Source organism: Lithobates pipiens, unplaced genomic scaffold (assembly GCF_037356315.1).
Source record: "Lithobates pipiens isolate NorthernLeopardFrog02 unplaced genomic scaffold, aLitPip1_a1.2 Scaffold_13, whole genome shotgun sequence".
Classification (NCBI taxonomy): Eukaryota; Metazoa; Chordata; class Amphibia; order Anura; family Ranidae; genus Lithobates; species Lithobates pipiens.
The window spans coordinates 249,734,553-249,754,000 of NW_027507718.1; the positions used below are offsets into that span (position 1 = coordinate 249,734,553).

At 40.9% G+C, this 19,448-nt stretch overlaps 1 protein-coding gene across 1 annotated transcript in view; it reads right to left on the minus strand.

The window, feature by feature from the left end:
- Positions 1-19,129, minus strand: part of SDAD1 (SDA1 domain containing 1) — a 42,689-nt gene extending 23,560 nt beyond the window's left edge. Inside the window, 11 exon segments of the mRNA XM_077476516.1 lie at positions 490-559; positions 2,352-2,453; positions 2,562-2,633; positions 4,219-4,276; positions 7,346-7,446; positions 7,525-7,596; positions 9,850-9,960; positions 10,438-10,536; positions 13,990-14,010; positions 14,012-14,095; positions 18,893-19,129. Coding sequence (XP_077332642.1) covers positions 490-559; positions 2,352-2,453; positions 2,562-2,633; positions 4,219-4,276; positions 7,346-7,446; positions 7,525-7,596; positions 9,850-9,960; positions 10,438-10,536; positions 13,990-14,010; positions 14,012-14,095; positions 18,893-18,982 — 880 coding nt within the window. The 5' untranslated portion in view covers positions 18,983-19,129.
- Positions 19,130-19,448: the final 319 nt, after the last annotated feature.

Consider the following 19,448-nt stretch of genomic DNA (forward strand, 5'->3'; position numbering starts at 1 on the left):
AGTACAGTATGTATGCCATATCCAGTCTTTACTACAGTTATAGTGTATTTGACAGTGCTATGCTTTTCAGAGTAGTGGATGTTACCCTCATAGCCTTTTGAGGAACAGATCTTTATTTCTTGACTACCTCTACTTAAGAGAATTATAAGCCCTATATAGGGCCCATTTATTATATCTATGTCATTTTGGGGCCATTATATTCTAAATTGTGCACAAATCATACATGCTTAATGTCGCATTCATTATTTCAATTTTTTGTAATGTTTAAAACGTTGAGTATTAGTGAGAAGTGGGTACCAGGGACTCCAAACATCACGGGATCTAGTGGTCAAAATATTTGTGTGTATAGGAGATCTTTTATTTATACAGTATGTTGAACAAATTACATAAAACTGTAAAATGTAAATAGCATCAACATGTCAATAAGCATTCCATTCATCAACACTGGTCAGCAAGGGTTAATACTTAATTGCCACACAATATCATTACCTTGAGGGTCATGTATCAAATGAATAGCAGAGAAGTTGTATACTTCAGGTCTTTTCTTCTTTTTATGTTTCTTTAATAAAAGAAAAAAAAAAAAAAAACACAAGATTATATTAATGTTGAGGGACTTAAAATTCCCAGCTTTGTACTAAAATCACCTGAGTGTCTCTAGTGCAGTGTTGTAACATTGACACATCTATTGCCCCTGATGTAAGCGATACGTCTTGTTCACAGCGCCATACTATAATTGGAGCTACATGTCTTCCAATCATTATGTGTGCTGCCACAGTTTAGAGAATGGGTAATCCTTAATCTAAGTGCTTAAGACTTTTAATTATAAACTACACGTATGCTGAAACACAAGCATATATTCCAAAACAGAGAAAATATATATATTTTTTTTTATAAAATATGATTTTCTTTCCTACCATATATCAGTGCATCAAAGACTGAAAATTAAATTAAATCAGTTGCAAAGGCAGGAGGTTTTTTTTATCCATGAATTAAGATAAAAAAAACATTGTGTGTGTAGCAGCCGCCCCAGCCCCCCCCAATTACATACATGAGCCCAAACTCTCTCCAGCGATGTCCACGAGTATCTAAGCCATCCAGGACACTCCTCCCAATTGGCTGAGACACAGCAGCTTTGCCATTAGCTCCCCGCAGCTGTCAGTCAGCCAATCAAGAGTAAGGGGGCAGGGCTCTGTATCTGAATGGACACATGGAGCTCCGACTCGGCTCTAGAGCCCCCATAGGAAGCTGCTGGCTATAGGGGCATTCAATAGGAGGGAGGAGAGAGGAGCAGCAAAGAGGGACCCGAGAAGAGAAGGATCCAGGCTGCTCTGTGCAGTTGGTTTTGCACAGAGTAGGTTTTTTTTTTGGCTTTTTTTGGGGCCATTAGGCTGTAGCACGACTATGCCATTAAAAGGCATAGTCCAGCATTTGCAAAAATGTATCAAAATGTACCCACTTTAATAAAACAAAACTGCATTTGTTACATTTTTGCATTCAGACAAGCAGAAACTGACACTTTGGCCAGTGAGTCATGGGTACTCCTGCTATGGCTTCCCCCAGTCTCAGGTTTGGGGACGCAGACTTGGCTGAAAGAGGTGCTGCTGAACTGCAACAGTTCAGCAGAACTGCAGAGAAGCAACCTGGGATTTGCTAAACATGTCAGGTGGAGAGTTGCTATACTATACTTAATTCTATGCTACATTCCATATTAAAATAAAAAATATTTGTAGTAAAACTGCACTGACTATTATTAAAGTGGTTCTTCACCCTAAAGGGGAAGTTCTGCTAATCTGATCCCTCCCCCCCCTCCGGTGCCACAATCGGCACCTTTCAGGGGGGAGGGGGGTGCAGTTAACTGGATAATCCAGGTAACTGCACCCACTTCCGGCCAGACCGCTACAGACCCCCGCAGACGCTCCCCCCCCCGTTGTGTTCTGGGAAACACACAGTTCCCAGAGACACAGCGGGGGACCATAAGAGACGTGCAGCGCGACTCGCGCATGCACAGTAGGGAACCGGGCAGTGAAGCCGTCATGCTTCACTTCCTGATTCCCTGACAGAGGATGGCGGCGGTGGCAGCAGCGAGACGAGCGATGGCTCGTCATCTGCTGCCGACATCGCTGGAACCTGGGACAGGTAAGTGTGATTTTATTAAAAGTCAGCAGCTGCAATATTAGTAGCTGCTGGCTTTTAATATTCTTTTTTTTTTTTTTTTTTTTTTTTTTTTTTTTTTAGGTGCAGCTCCTCTTTAACCTCCCTTTGTAGAGGTCAAACTATGGAAATTCTGTAATGCTAAAAAAAAGCTATTACGTATACAACACCGACGCCACAACAAGCTACTGCAGATATACCTTCAAGACTTTCATGGCTTTGTCAAGCTTCTTCTTGCTCTTAGTATTCTTTTTACTAGTGGCATATCGCACCATCAGATCTCTAGCAGTGGGTCCATCATCCTAAAATGAAAAAAGAAACCCTTAAATAACTGATCAAAACACTTATTTTTGCTGCTAAATTATTCCTTACATATAAATGCAGCAGATTCACATGAACATAAGACTCACCTCTGACTCAGAATCACTGTCTTTCTTTTCCTCATCCCTTCCTAGGAAGAACTGCAATGCAGCAACTAATATCTAGTAAAAAAGAAAAATCAATGAATACATTTGTATACTAAGCAAACCTAATCGTACATACAAAATACATAGCGAAAAACAGCAATATTAAATTTGTCATTTGGACAGCAACATATAATGTACGTCTGGGCAAAAAAAAATATATCAGTTATCTGAAATACAGCACATACACACAATTTAAGACCAGGCCTTTTCGGGCACCTTTTGTTTACATGTAACAATCAGTATTTTTTTTGCTAGAAAATTTCTAAGAACTACAAACATTATATTATTTTTTTTAAAGTAGAGCCCCTAGTGAATAAATTGGTAGGTGTTTTGCGATTTTTTATGTCACATGGTATTTGCACAGCATTTTTTTTTAAACACTTTTTTTTGGAATAAACTTTAAATTTTATTGCACAAAAACACAATACATAACCCAATTTTTGGTAAATCGTCACGCTTTAAAATTGCGCACACCAGTGCAATGGCAACAGTGGTCTGGTGCTAGAATTACTGGCCATGATCTGATGTTTGTGATGATACTTCACATTTGTGGCAAGATCATAGTTTGCCTGCATGCAGGGCAGTGCATTTAAAAGCATTTGATCTCCCCAGGATCAGTAAGACCCAATGCTAGTGCCGGCTGGTCGATCAGGTGGGACGGGACAGCTTGATACTGCCACAGAAGGAGGTGTCCCCCCTCCCACTACTTGTAAAATTCAGCAGCTAGGTAGCTGCTAGGATTGCTTTTACAAGAGAGCAGACTATCGGCTCTAAAACATGGTACTGGTATGATCCCGTTATAACCACTTGAAGTCTAGTGACATACTGGTAGGTTGCTGGTAGTCAAGTGGTTAAAACCCACAAAAAAATTGTAGAAAAACTTCTGTTGGTCCTGCCAGAGACCCAGTGAGCTCCTAACTTCTTGTAGTGAGCTTACAATGCTGTTTTTGCTGTACTGAAATCCTAAACAGTGTTGTCTGCCTACCCGAGTTCTCCATGCTGGATTACAGACCACTCCCCCTTTTTTATGTTGATCAGGAGGGATGGAAGGTTATAATTCAGCAGGGCAGTACTCAGACAGGGCTAGCAACACCAACACTAGGTTATTACTCGTTTGTCTACAACTGCCTTGAAAATAAAGGCAGTTTAAACTGCAACTTTCACAAATACTTTGTGTAACGTATTTAGCTAAGGCAGAAAGCACACCTTGTAACCATAGTCCAATTGCTCTAGTGGGATACTTTTAAACTAAACCTATAGTTGAGCTTTTAGAAAGCAAGACATTGTATTGCAAAGCTCACAGGGTATAGTGAATACTTATTGTTTTCATGTCCATGCTGATATTGAAAGCATGGGGCCTTGGGATCCTCTGTATTAACATACATTACTGAAGGGAAAATGTAGAACTGCTACAAGTAAAGTTTAAGGTATAGTGCCTATTATACATGCTTAGTTGTAGTTTAAGTACCCATTTACACCTGTTACAGGTGTGGGCCTGTTATATTTTCCCTATAGATGTGAACCAGACACATAGAAATGAATGATATTTCTACCTGAAATGCATTTTCAGGCATAATAACTTGTGTGGATATTTACCTACCTTGGTGACTTTAGAAAAGCATGCGGTAGTAATCACATTGACAGTTTTGGCATCATTCCTATGAAAAATGACAAGTACACAATTTAACAAACTGAAAATGTCCATGTCAATCTCTTATATAAACTCACAAATGTAAAATTCCAGCTATAGCAGCCCACAAAACAGCTGTAGGTCCCTCAGTAATCCAAAGCAAAATCTGACAAATAAGAACAGATAATAAGGTTGTGCATAAAGTTTACATTGCTATCAAAGCAATTATTATATTGAAATTAACAATTTAAAAAAAAATAAAAAAAGTTCTAGTTACCTAGCCCTCATTTTGACCCTCTTTCAATACTTCCCGTGACAATGACCTAAACAAGCATGTAGATCAGTAGTTTTGACTTCATCAGATAGATCCATATCAATAACTGACACCCGATCCATTTCTACCAGGACTGATGAGCTTGAGACTCCATTTACACCTGAGTGTAATGATTTACTGGCTTTTTTTAAAGCTAAGTGTATTACAAGCGTTTTACAGCTTCAGGCCTTTTTGTTTAGCCAATAGAAAGCACTAAGGGGGAGGGGAGGAGAGGGAGAGGAAATGAGGGGTGGAGAGCTGCTATTTGAACATTTTAAGAGATCAAGTCAGGCGTTTTTATTGAAGTCTATGGGGCCAAAAACACTTGTAATCTGCCAAAAAGAAGCTCATGTACTTTGAGCTTCAGGCATTTTACTTTAGGTGACCGAATACTCATATGTTGACAGGGACCATTGGAATTAGTGGGATTTGGCTTGTTGAGCGTTTTAAAGCTACAAGCAGAAAATCACTCAGGTGTGAACAGGGCCTTAAGGCAGGCCACACCCTCCCTGCACTCATTATATAATGAGTCAATATAAAAATGTTTTTTTACAGTTATATGTATCAATTGCAATGTGCCTGGCCACCGCACCATCATTTTCAAAATATATGTCATCGGCAGCTGTCATCTTCTTCCTACTTTCTTTTCTGTCCCACCAATGACATCATGCCAGATTTGGTGCGTTGTTGAGATCATGCGGTGAATGAGATCTGTCACACGAGCTGGGGTTAATCTGGAGCAGCTTTTGAAAAATAAGCTGTATGAGGTTACTTAAAGGGCATTCTGCAGTCTGTTCCTCTTTAAAAAGGAGGAGGCCCACAAAAAAAAAAAAAAAAAAGTATAATAAATGTATATATATATATATATATATATATATATATATATATATATATATATATCTCGTGTTTCCCCGAAAGTAAGACAGTGTCTTACTTTCTTTTTATCCCCAAAAGCCCCACTATGTCTTACTTTCGGGGTATGTCTTATATTGGAAAAAAATTGTCTAATTTTTTGTTTTAACCATAAAATTAACATTTATTAACAACCTGAACAGTATTGTATTCACCACAAAACAGTTTTATAAAAGGAAGTGCCAAGAATGTCTTGTTACAACATTGCATAACATGTAAAACAATGAAAAATGGTAAGAACGAACAGTGGAATACTGGAAGATAAAACAGATTTATGTGTGATACAGTACCACCTGCTGTATTTAATCCAGTGTGACACCTGCTGATACCCACTGGGTTACATACAGCAGATGATACCCCAGTATGCCAGTGTGTATGTTTTACTGATGTATGATTAATACTGTGTGCATTACCGTATTTTAAGCAGGAGGCGGCAGTGACAAGTGCAGGGGACGGCGCGGTGACGTATGGAGAGGGGGACGGCTCAGGCGTGGGTAGGAGGCGGCGCTCATTAAGATCAGAGGGAAATGGCAGACGCGGCGACGTATGGAGAGGGGGACGGTGCGGACGTGGGCAGGAGGCGGCGCGCAGCTAGATGAGAGGGAGGCGGCAATACCCCCGTGTTTCCCCGAAAGTAAGACATATGTCTTACTTTCGGGGTACGGCTTATATTGGCCGACCCCTCTGAAACTCCCGATACATCTTACAATCGGGGGTGTCTTACTATCGGGGAAACAGGATATATATATATATATATATATATATATATATATATATATATATATATATATATATATATATATATATATATATATATATATATATATATATATATATATATATATATATTTATTTATATTAAAAGCCAGCAGCTACAAATACTGCAGCTGCTAACTTAATAAATGGACACTTACTTGTTCCAGGGTCCAGTGATGTCGGCAGCCGAAGCGGATCAATCGATTGGCTCTCGACAGCTGCCGCTGCCATCCTCGGTGAGGGAATCAGAAAGTGAAGCGTTGCGGCTTCACTTCCCGGGTCCCTACTGCGCATGCCCACGTCGCGCTGCACATCCTAACTGGTCCCCGCTATATCCTTGGACACGTGTGTTTCCCAGGAGACGGGGGGGGGGGGGGGGGGGGGGAGAATGGTGTCTTGAAGGGGCGTGACTCCCATGGGAGTTTATTCTCGGAAGAGGGTGTAAATACCTGTATTATACAGGTATCTGCACCCCATCCCCCCAAACGGAGCCAAAAGTGACACCGAAGGAGGGGGGGGGGGGGGTGTTCCAAAAGTTAAATTTTTGTGTGAAACTCCCCTTTAAGAACAGGCCGCCCCAGATCTTGTATAGTGCATGTACGAGATTAGGCAAGAATTCCCTGAGACACTAGTGACAAGGCATTCCCAGGAGGCACCTGTGAGGTGCCTCAAGCAAACCAAGAAAAAAAAAAAATGAGAATAAATTTATATTTATTATATATATATATATATATATATATATATATATATATATATATATATATATATATATATATTATTGATTTTCCAAATAACTTCTGAAACGCTTCTAGATGGACATGTAGTGCAGTTACATTTTGTGTTTGGAGGGTAAAGGCCTGCTTTTAGATGAATACTGAAGAAAGTGAGCCCTGTAATGATTTTCTAGTGTACTAACATTTAAAGTTATGTCCTGTAAATATATAAATTATTTCAGGTACTTATATAGTGCTATCAATTTACGCAGAGCTTTACACATACATTGTACATTCACATCAGTCCCTGCCCTCAAGGAGCTTACAACCTAAAAAAGGTCCCCAACTAAAAAACATTGTTTTTAACAATGTACAGAACAGTAGTTTAAGAAATTTTACTTGCCAGATATTTCTCCTGTATAACTCAATCATGACGTCCAATGACATTTTGGCCGCTATGGCATTGTTGTCTCTGAGCATTGTGTACATGAAGTTCTGTAGAGTCTAAATAATAAAATAAATGGGGTTATCTTACTGCTCACAACAGCAGCACATGCTAGCCTTTTGCACAAAAGTACTTACGCTGTTCACTTTGTTGTTTTTGTGTTTTGCATTTATATTCTTGATGTCAGTCACAATGTGAGTATATAATGTCTAAAAAAAACAAAAAACATATGTATCATCGAGTAATAGATTTGATACAGTTTATTAAATAAATCATTACTCATTTTTGTTATGCTACACATACTGCATTGATGTGGCGATATGGTATGCAATTAATAACCAATTAGGTAAAATAACAACTTTGCGCCGGGTGGATGTCCTGGGACGTCCTTGACTTTCCGGGGATATATCTGAATGATGTCAGTAGCTACAGACATCATTCAGAGATTGTCTTTTTCAGCCGGCGACTCCCTGCACCATAAGAATGATCATAGCGGCTATTCCGTTCTTACGGACAGTGGGAAGAGACGTCCCCCCCTCCGATGCTTCTACCGGCTCACCGCTTCCATCGGTGAGTCGGTCACAGGATCTGCCGGCCCCAGAATGTTCATCATAGAGATTTCTGGTGGACCAGATGGTCGCCGGAGTCTCTATGATCGTTCGGAGGCCGGGCGCGATGTTATGATGTCACGACCGGCCTCTGGATTCAAAAACCGGTGCTGCCTTGGCTGGGAAGCCGTGATAGTTTTTTTTTTTATTTTAGGCTTCCCAGCCTAGAGGTGAGATGCAGGGTCTTATTGACCCCATATCTCACTGTAAATAGGTCCAATCATGCCATATTCATATTACAAGGGATGTTTACATTCCTTGTAATAGGAATAAAAGTAATCAAATGTATTTTATATTTATTTTAGTGTCAAACTAAAAAAAAAATAAAAGTAAAACAATAAAATGTTTTTTTTTTTTAACGCCCCTGTCCCCGTGAGCTCATACGCAGAAGCGAACGCATACGTAAGTCCCGCCCACATATGAAAACTGTGTTCAAACTACACATGTGAGATATCGCCTCTGTAACGGTGGAGCAGGAGCAATAATTCTAGCCCTAGATCTCCTCTGTAACTAAAAACGTGTAACCAGTAAAAAAAAATTAAAGCTTCGCCTATGGGGGATTTTTAAATACCAACGTTTGGCGCCATTCCACAAGCGCGTGCATTTTGAAGCGTGACATGTTGGGTATCTATTTACTCGGCGTATCTTCATCTTTCACATTATGCAAAGAAGTTGGGCTAACTTTACTGTTTTTTGTTTTTTTTTAAAGCATGAAACTTTCTGAAAAAAAACGTATTCAAAAAGTTGCTGTGCAAATACCGTGCGAGATAAAAAGTTGCGACGACTGTCATTGTATTCTCTAGTCTTTGCTAAAAAAAAAAAAACACATATGATGTTTGGGGGTTCTATGTAATTTTCTAACAAAAAAACTGAGAAATGTCACAATTGGCCTGGGTGCGAAGTGCTATCATACAATTATGCCAACACATACATTACAGCTATCGATCACGAAATAATTTATTAAGGAATCCGTAGCTCTAATTTCTTTATATTTTGAAGGCTCCAGCAGTAAGATGCAAACCCATAATTTATGTTTCTCAGTGCTGCTACAAAAAAAAAAAAAAAAAAAAAAAAACACCCCACACACCAAAACTAAAAAAAAGATAACAAAAAGGTTTCATCACTAGAGCTCTAAAATATCAAACAAATTGGTGGGCAAATCATCGTTGAAGCATCCACCTAAGGCTGGATTCACACCAGTCAGATGCATTCCCATAGAAGAATATGTGCCTGCAATTTGCACTGCACTGCCTAGAATACACACACGTTTTTTGGGCAATGTGGAGTGCGAATGCAACGCATACGTGAACCAGACTCATTAAAAACTAATAGATTTTAAAATGTTCTGCGTACACCGCATCCAATTCGCATAGGTGTGAACCCAGCCTAAAACTAAAATATCAGTTTTCAATTGACTCAGCATTTCCAATAAGGGCCCATTCTCGCCATCTGTGTTGGGAAAGGCTGCCCAGTGCACTCCTATTGCAAAGACAAGGCAGGATGTTTTTTTGCCAGTTGATGTCGGCTCACACCACTGCATTTCGTTGGTATGCACTAAAGAAAATAGCACAGCGGGATGTAATGCAAGCTAATGCATTGCAATGCTGCTGTGGTGCATTGAACTTAATAAAACATCAATTGCGATATTTTTATGAAAATACTAACAAAAATGGAATTAAAACAGTGTGATGGCTGGACCTGGCGCATCGGCGCAGATTTCTCCCAGAGCACACAAGCAACTGCTAGGATTAGCAAAGCTGCTGATGTAAACAAATCCCAAGTGTTTAACCTCACTGGCACACATTTTGGATGTCAGGAAAACAAAATGAAATCCCAAATTATAAATAGATTTACCTTCCTTAGAAGTTTATCGTGGCATCTGAAAAGCTCGAAGAAAAGCTCAAGAAGTACTGATGGGCTTATTAAATCTTTGTTTCTTAGCATTATCAAAGCTTTGCAAAGAGTCTAAAAAAGAAAAAAAAAAAAAGCAATACATTGAGTGAATAATGTGTATTAATGCAGAACTCCAGAATTATAATCATTTCCCAGACAAAAGGACCCTCTCCTTCAGTAGAAAAACTGCCACAGGCAATATTGGATCATTTTATATGGAGAGATATGTTTAAAGGGTTTCACAGTGCTTTTTTCCATATTCGTTACCTAAATATCAACATTCTGCTGTTATGTACTGAATATCAGAGGCAACCCACAGGTTTGACTGACAGATGGACCAGGGACAAATATTCCGTTAGCTAACCACCCATAAAAATGACCTGTTCTGGAGGAAGTGCTGGGTGAGGGGAAAATTCTGAGAGGGGAACCCCACTTAAAGGGTTCAAATTTAATGTAGACAGTAGGTGAAGATGATATGGGTAAATGGTGCTAGATCATGGTGAAGTACATTACTATACCAGACCTGGGAAAAAAATAAAAAAAAGTTACCATTCTGAGGTCTGAATCCATTAATGTATGCTGCGAAGACAGTATAGATTTTAGCTGCTGTGGAAAGTCCTCCAGATGTTGCGGATAGCAGTGAGCAGTCTAAAAATACACAAACATGATGATTATTTAGCATTATAGCTACAAGACCCAATGAAGAAAAAAAAAAAAAAAAAAAAAGTAAACATTTGGCATACAAAAGCTTGCCTATATTTGCTCTACTCTTATGTATACATACGATCGTAATTCTCGTCAGAAAAAGGTATGATGGTTTTTCCGACGGAATTTCGCTCAAACTTGGCTTGCATACACACGGTCACACAAGTTAGCTGAACTTTTGACCGTCAAGAACGCTGTGACATACAACATTACGAGCCAAGAAAATGAAGTTCAATGCTTCAGAGCATGCGTCAAATTGTTTCCGAGCATACGTAGGAATTACAACAGATGATCGGAATTTTCGATCGAAACTTTTTCCGTTGGAAAAATTGAGAACATGCTCTCAAACTTTTGCTGGTGGAAATTCGGCCAGCAAAATTCCGATGGAGCGCATTTTCTGTCGAAAAGTTCTAATTTTCTGAGATTGTGGATTTGGGGTTTTCATGAGCTGTAAGCCATAATCACCACAATTATGACAAATCACGGCTTGAACTATCTTGTTTTGCATGTAATGAGTCTATCTCATATATTAGCTTCACCTTTTAAATTGCATTAGTGAAATAAATGAACTTTTACACAATATTCAAATTTGAGTTTCACCTGTATATTAACATTTTCCTGTGTACTGTGTTAGATCTGGATTAAACATGTAGCCAGTTAATTGGTGGACTCAAAATACTATCATTCTTGGAATGCTGTTTAATGAATGCTCTGGAAAATTTAATTTTTTTACATTTTGAATTAAACCTTTTTCCAATAAAAAAAAAAAAAAACACTGGCTGAATACCCTTTGAAGATTGTTGGAGGGATTTTGGGAGAAAATAAAAAAAAAACGGTAATGAAGCCTGAGTGCAGCTTACAAGAATTTTGGAATGCTTGGTGAAGGACATTTTGAGTGGTAGATTACGAAGGTTAACAATTAACAACATACAGTGCCTTGCAAAAGTATTCACCCCCTTGGATTTTTACTTATTTTGTTACATTACAGTATTTAGTTCATTGTTTTTTTTTTAATCTGAATTATATGTGATGGATCAGAACACAATAGTCTAAGTTGGTAAAGTAAAATTAGAAAAAATGTATGTATATAACGATTTTTCAGAAATTAAAAACTGAAAATTGGTATGTGCGTATGTATTCACCCCCTTTGTTATGAAGACCATAAAAAGCTCTGGTGCAACCAATTACCTTCAGAAGTCACATAATTAGTGAAATGATGTCCACCTGTGTGCAATCTAAGTGTCACATGATCTGTCATTACATATACACACCTTTTTGAAAGGCCCCAGAGGCTGCAACACCTAAGCAAGAGGCACCATTAACCAAACACTGCCATGACAACCAAGGAACTCTCCAAACGGACAATGTTGAGAAGTATAAGTCAGGGTTAGGTTGTAAAAAAATATCCAAATCTTTGATGATCGCTAGGAGCACCATCAAATCTATCATAACCAAATGGAAAGAACATAGCACAACAGTAAACCTGCCAAGAGACGGCCACACGCCAAAACTCACGGACCAGGCAAGGAGGGCATTAATCAGAGAGGCAGCACAGAGTCCTAAGGTAACCATGGAGGAGCTGCAGAGCTCCACAGCAGAGACTGGAGTATATAGGACGACAATAAGCCATACGCACCATAGAGTTGGGCTTTATGGCAGAGCGGCCAGAAGAAAGCCATTACTTTCAGCAACAAACAAAATGGCACGTTTTGGAGCTAAAAGGCATGTGGGAGACTCCCAAAATTAATGGAGGAAGGTGCTCTGGTCTGATGAGACTAAAATTGAACTTTTTGGCCATCAAATAAAACGCTATGTCTGGCGCAAACCCGACACATCACCCAAAGAATACCAGGCTTAGCTGTAGGTAAAAAAATAAAAATAAATTATCAATCTCCTAAACCTGTACAGGTTGATATTCCCTGTGCAATGAGCCGCTGACTGCAGCGGCGCATGCGCACAGGGGATTCTCAGCTAAAAGCCCGGCAGATGCCGGACCTTGCCGGAAAGAAGTCTCCCACGCGCATGCACGGGAGAGATGACATAACGGCTCCAGCTACTCACAGTGCTGGAGCCGCGATACCTGGAAGACATGCCGAGGCAACATGCCATCTCCCTTGGCATGGACCAGGCGAGTTAACAATGCCTCGTTCTAAGGTAAGTTTTTCATAATGAGCTAGTATGCGGTGCATACTAGCTCATTATGCCTTTTGCCTTACAGGAGTATTAAAAAAATAAATAAAAAAAAATAAAGTGTCAGAGGGTATACAACCGCTTTAATGGTCAGCTGAACTAGCAAAGCAATTAGAAGTGATTGGTAAAATGTAAAACTCTAAAGACAAAATTCACACAGACACAAAAAACGAGAGTCAGAGTCCCACTGTACACTTCACGTCTACATGCATATAGTGTGCAGCACAAATGTATTTTATTGGCCACTTGCTTCTTACTGGCAGTGAAGAATGATTAGCAACAGGAAGTAGAAGGCAGGCGGCTCAAGTCACCCAACGTTCTTTTGTTGCTAGGGGCAGGAGGCTTTATTGCCTGTGGTGACATGTAAATAAACACTGTGCAATCAGTGTGCACTGCCACCAATGGTTACGCACAATTGATATTTACATGTCAGCCCTGAACTAATAAGAAATTCATTGGACAATGAATAACCCATTCATTTAGGGTCAACAGGTAAATAAATATAGGGGAGCAGAGGCCAACGTGGATGGATGTTGCAGGTTACCCATCAGTTCCACTGATAGCTGGTGGGAGGAGCTAAATAAACACAGGCAGAAACAGCCGTAACAACTGGCCACCAGAAATAACCTGATGGAGAAATGATTTCTACTGAAATGGCCTGAGCACCAGTTCCGCCCATAGTTGTTCGAACTACCTAGCCTCCTATGGTAGGGTGCAGGCAGTTTAAGTCACCTAGAATCCTACCATCCAATAGTGGACATCTGCACTGTACACCTGTAAACATTATGCCGCGTACACACGATCGAATTGTCCGGCGTACTTAGTCCGCCGAAACGCTTTTCACCGGTCAATTTTAAAAGTAGTTTTGCAGTCCAATCTTTCTGCACTTGGGTTTCAGCGGACAATACGTTCGTGAGTATGCTAGTCTGGCGGACTAAGAATGACGCTTGCTCAGAAGCAAGTACGAGAAGGAAGCTATTGACTACTGGCTATTGAACTTCCTTTTTCTAGTCCCGTCGTACGTGCTGTACGTCATTACGCTTTCTAACGCTGGACTTTCTGTGTGTCCAAGTCCGTTCGTTAGAAAGTCCGCCGGGACTATCCGCCGGATTGTTTGCCGGACAATTCGATCGTGTGTACGTGGCATTACAGAAACATTAGGGGTCCATATGAAAATATACAATAAAAGACTTGCAGAGCACTTACCTGTGCCATAAACATGACCAATTGTTGCTAACTCTTTGTTTGGTTTGTCTGGTTGAAGCTTGAATACCTCAACAATGGACTGGTAGTGCTTGTACTGCTGAAGAAACTGTATACACAAGAAAGGCATGAGGAATTACTTTGAAAATTATTATATTTCAGCTCTTCTAAAAATGTTAAAACTGGCATATCTTTTATGGAAAAACCTGACTTTGCAACCTTATTACCTTAAAACTCTTCCATGTGACCATAAAACCAATTTTTCCTGATACATTATTGGATGCTCTGTCGACAGGCCCAAGTCACTCCTTTTTTTTATACTTAATTGTGGTTATTATTGCTCAATAACAAATGTACACCTGTAAATTATTCTCAATATTTTTCACGTAGGGCACTAATGGGCTTTATCATACATTTCCATGTTGCTAATTGTGTTTTTTTTGTTCTTAAGTCAATTTCTATACATCTCAAATGATATATCTATATATATATATATATATATATATATATATATATATATATATATATATATATATATATATATATATATATATATATATATCTATATATATATATATATATATATCTGGCAAATCACTCTCATCTGGGTGTAACAAAGAGAGCCCAATTCTATTTATCACACAGGAGCCCCACAAAATGTTTAGAGGGAATACTATGTCAGCCTTTGTATACCACCCTTCTGGCCTTCCCAATTCATTATAAAGCTGGCCATAGGTAGCTACTTTATTTTTTTTTCTTTTCCGTGGATGAAGGAATCCCCCAGACAGGACATTGTATTGTGACAGCAGGGACCCAGAGCTGTCACATTACACTGATCAGCGGCTGCAGTCACCGATTGACAAAAGTGAAACTGACCCAAGCAGAACTGGACATAAAACATGCTTTACAAAAAGTGGAATGGTTGGAGCTTGCACTGTTAAGCTCTCAGGAATGGAGGAAGAAATCATTTAGCTTGCTTAATCATCAACATAAAAATACGTTAATACATGGCAGGTCAGCTACAGTAGGGGGTAATATGTAAAACTGTATCCTTTGGTATGTTAAAGTCCAACTCCAACCAAAACCTTTAGGGCTCATGTACACAATTTACTCACAGATATGCTGGATCCTGCTCTCAGAAAAAGCATAAAAAAAAAAAAAAAAAAACACACACAATAGTGTGTAAAATCCTGCATTTACAGGTCTATAGCATTTACAAACATAAGAATGGATGTATGCACACATGTTTATGTGTATATGCATAAAAATACATGAATGAGCTTGTCTTTGAATGTAGGATTCAAACATATGGGTAAGTTCACCTTATGTGCATTTATTGTTTTTTGCACACTTTTTGCAGGTAAACAAATAAATAAAAATGTGCATTTATTATTTTTTGTAGTTGGAGCCTGTAAAGCATTGCACCAGCGATCATGTGATTGCTAATGCCATGCAGGTCTCCTCCACATTTTCAGCGTATCGCTTGATACTCGCCGACAGGAAGACTCAATGAACTGCCACAGTGCCATGGTAGTTCATTGAGAACAGCCGCTAAGGATGTTGGGGCTTGTAGTTCATTCACACACAAAGTTGTGTGTATGAATGTTTTCAAAAAGTGACAGCTAGTACGGGAAACTGCTGCCACGGGGAGGGGGGCAGCATTGGGAACATGTTACCTGTTCCACCCTTAAGTCAGGAAGAACATGCAACATGTTCCCAAAGGTGAACTTTAAGCTAAAGTCCTCCATGTACATGAACATATTGGTGTTCATTTACTAAGAATGGAGAGTGCTAAATTTGGTGTAGCTGTGCATGGTAGCCAGTTCATTTATACAGTAAATCGGTGCATTTTTATAGCACTGATCAGTGCATAAATGTCACTGGTCCCCAAAAAAAGTGTCTGATCTGTCTGGCACAATCCTGCTGAAAATCGCTGATCACTGCAATTACTAGTAAAAAAAACACAAAATAATAAAAATGTCAAATCTAGCCCCCTATTTTGTAGACACTATAATTTTTGTGCAAACCAAACACATTTTGGGCTGTCACCAGAATAGCAATAGAGGGGAAATCTTCCAATGGAGATAATAGTTCTGCACTGCAAGTAATATATACTTGTTTACATCTAGGGGGCCAGAAAAAAGTAGTTGACCTGATCCCTCACCCTGAAGGCCTGGTCACTGCAGCGGTCCTTCTCCCCTGACCTCTGCTGTTCAAATTGCTTATGACATCAGGACTGACACAGGGCCACTGAATGTGAGGATGCTGAGGAACAGCCCACCATCAGAACATAGGGAAGTGCCTTCTGCTGGAGGAACAGAGGATCCGGCAAATGAAAATTTCCCAGAGCCGTGCTTTAAAGAAGAACTCCAGGAATTACAGCAATTTTAAAAATGTGTTAAGGAAGTGGAGGATCAGATAAGCAAAAGTACTTTTCCTGCCCCTTAGATCTAAGTGATTTAAAGTGGACGTCCATGCTAAAACTAAAATCCCTGCATCTATAGCCACCAACATTCTAACACTAACCTCTCCAGCCCTGTAAAGATAATATGAGTATACATACCTTTTCTAAAGCCGACCCTATCTCCAGCAGAGGACACGGCTGTGAAATTAATGGAAAGTGACGTCACCCATAGAGTTACTATGGGGCTTCTGTTGACGGGCGTGTCCTCTGCACCCGCCTACACAGCGAAGCCGCAGCTAACAGCTCAGCGTGAAATCAGAGCTTCTGTCGCTGGAGATCGGGTCTGAATGGCTTCCAAAAAGGTGTGTATACTGATTTTTTTTTTTTTTTTTTTTCAGGGCCAGAGAGGTTAGTATTAGAATGTTGGTAGTTATAGAAGCAGCGATTTCCACTTTAAAGTGGTTGTAAAGGAATAAGGTTTTTTTTACCTTCTACAAGAAGGTAAAAAAAAAAAAACCTGTGTACTGCTGCAGGCCCCCCGAATACTTACCTGAGCCCCCTCTCGATCCATTGATGTCTAGGAGAGCCTTAACTCTCTGGGGACTCACACTCCTGATTGGCTTTTGGCAGCAACAGGAGCTATCAGTTCCTACTGCTGTCAATCACAGCCAGTGAGCCAATCCGGAGATGGAACTGATCTTGTGGCTCTGTGTGTGAATGAACACACATGGCTCGGGAGAACACCTGCTTGGGTGTCCCTACAGCAAGCTGCTTGCTGTGAGGGCACCTGGCAGGAGGGCTGGCAAAGGACCTAAGAGTAGGATCTGGGCTGCTCTGTGCAAAACCATAACACAGAGCAGGACATCAATAGATGGCCTCCAAGAACTAGATGACCACGCTGTAGCTGTATTCTGGCCATAGCATGGTCAGCAAGATGGCATCAGGATGAAATTTCTAGTCACCATGATGACCCTGGATTTGTAGAGGCCTGTTGTAAACTGCCCCCCCCCCCCCTTTTAAGGAAGCAGGTACCTAGTTTTTGAATTGCCTAGGAAAGGTCGCACATCACAAGTCCCAGGTAGAGTTACCACCTCATCCTTTTAAACCAAAACACCTTTAAATTACACAGGCTCCGAGGCAAATTAAATGCAGCTAAAGCACCAAATTTAATTACGACCTTAATCAGCCACAGAACCTGTGTAGTGTGTTTGGTTTTAAAGGGATGAGGTGGCAACTAAGGATGAGCTCTGGCTTGCTCGGACAGCCCATGTGCAGAGCCCGCCAGGAAGTCGGTGCTGCGCTGATCACAAGCAATGAGATATTTCCCGATCTCTGCAGCCGTGCATCGGGAAAAAGTCTCACTGCCTCTGCCCGTGGGGTGTGCAAACACGCCGGAGCTCATCCTTAGTGACAACCTTAGGATTGTCACTTTTTCTTCAAGCCAAACCTGGGCACTTTAGTGGCGCACAGCAAAAAAATTATTATTTTTAGTATGCACTATAGGCCACCTTTAGGAACACCAAAGAGAATAGTAATGCGGCACACGTAGTGCCCTCTCTCCCCACCTGTCAGGCACTGTTCCGAGCTACATTCCTGTCTGAATGTTTCCGGGGGACTAAAACCTGGACCGTGCTAGGTGAATCCTGAACAGGCGGCAGCTCTAGTCCCAGGAGGCTGCAGAACCGTTCAGACAGCGCAGTGGGGAGCCGGTGTCCTATCATATAAGGTCCCCTATCCGATAGTGTCCGCTGTGTACTGCGCATGCACAGTACACAGCAACACAGATTCCGAAAATAGCCGAGGATGAACGGCACCTGCGCTGTGAGTCCAGGTTCTATCCCCACCATCCAAGTGGACACAGATTAGGAATATAAAAAAGAGCCGAGCGCAGCGTGGTCGAGCCCGAAGCGCGGCGAGCAAAGCTCGCCCGCGAGGGGCCCTCTAATATTCACAACCCTATATCCGCTTGGATGGTGGGGCTACCACCTCCACTCACGGCACAGGCGCCGTTCAGCTTCGGAGATTTTCCGAAGCTTCGTCTGCTCCGTACTGCGCATGCGCATTACGGGGCGGACACTATATGATGGCAGGATACTATCTGCCAGAACACCGGATGTGAAGCTACAAAAGACAGAACCAGCTTCCCACAGCATGGCAGTGCTGGGAACCTGAAGACCAGATAAGAACTGGCCCGGGGGAGGACAGCGCTGGACCCCTGGACAGGTAAGTGGCCTTATTAAAAGTCAGCAGCTGCAGTACTTGTAGCTGCTGACTTTTGAACCTGACTGTAACTCCTCTTTGATTTTTCATCAGCATATTCAATACTTGACAAACATCTGGCTGGAGCTGGGCTTTAAATGCTGATCCATTAACCATCAGTGAATTCCTGTTAGTTCCTATGGGCAGCTGCTTTTTTCCCAGCTGTCTCTCTGAATTCATCTTTTTCCAAGATGTCAGGGATCCTCTGTATGTGTGTGTGTGTACAATGTGAGCCCCTCTTACCTCCTCGGCATAACAGGCTGGATCCCTCTTGATCAGATTCTGTAGCTGAGGAAGATTGGTGGGCAGCTTGTTGTTGTTCCTTCCAGACATGGCTGCGGCGGTGAAGGCGCCTCTCACACTGACACAGCGATTAACACTTTCCCTATACCGATTATACCAACCCGATGTTTTACAGACTAGCACACGTGTTTACAGCACTGGAAGCCGCCATGTTGGACGTCACCTACGTCACCACAGGAAGTTGTAGATAACAAACATGAGTGGCCAAAAACCGGTACAGGCGCCATCTAGTGGCTCTAATACAAATGACATTGTGAAGAATGGAAGGTTAGGCGGCTCTAATAGACTGGCTGACTGTATCTGATTGCCATTGTACTGTGCAAGGTCAGCACGTCACTGCTTTTAAGGAAAGCCATACATTATGCAATTTGTAAGTTGAAGAATGAAAATTCTCCATTCCCCATCAGCACAAATGGGATGGGGGAATCTCTCCCACAGAATTATTGTATTCTGACAGCTGGGAGACTTCCCTGAAGCAGAATACAATGATCGGAGG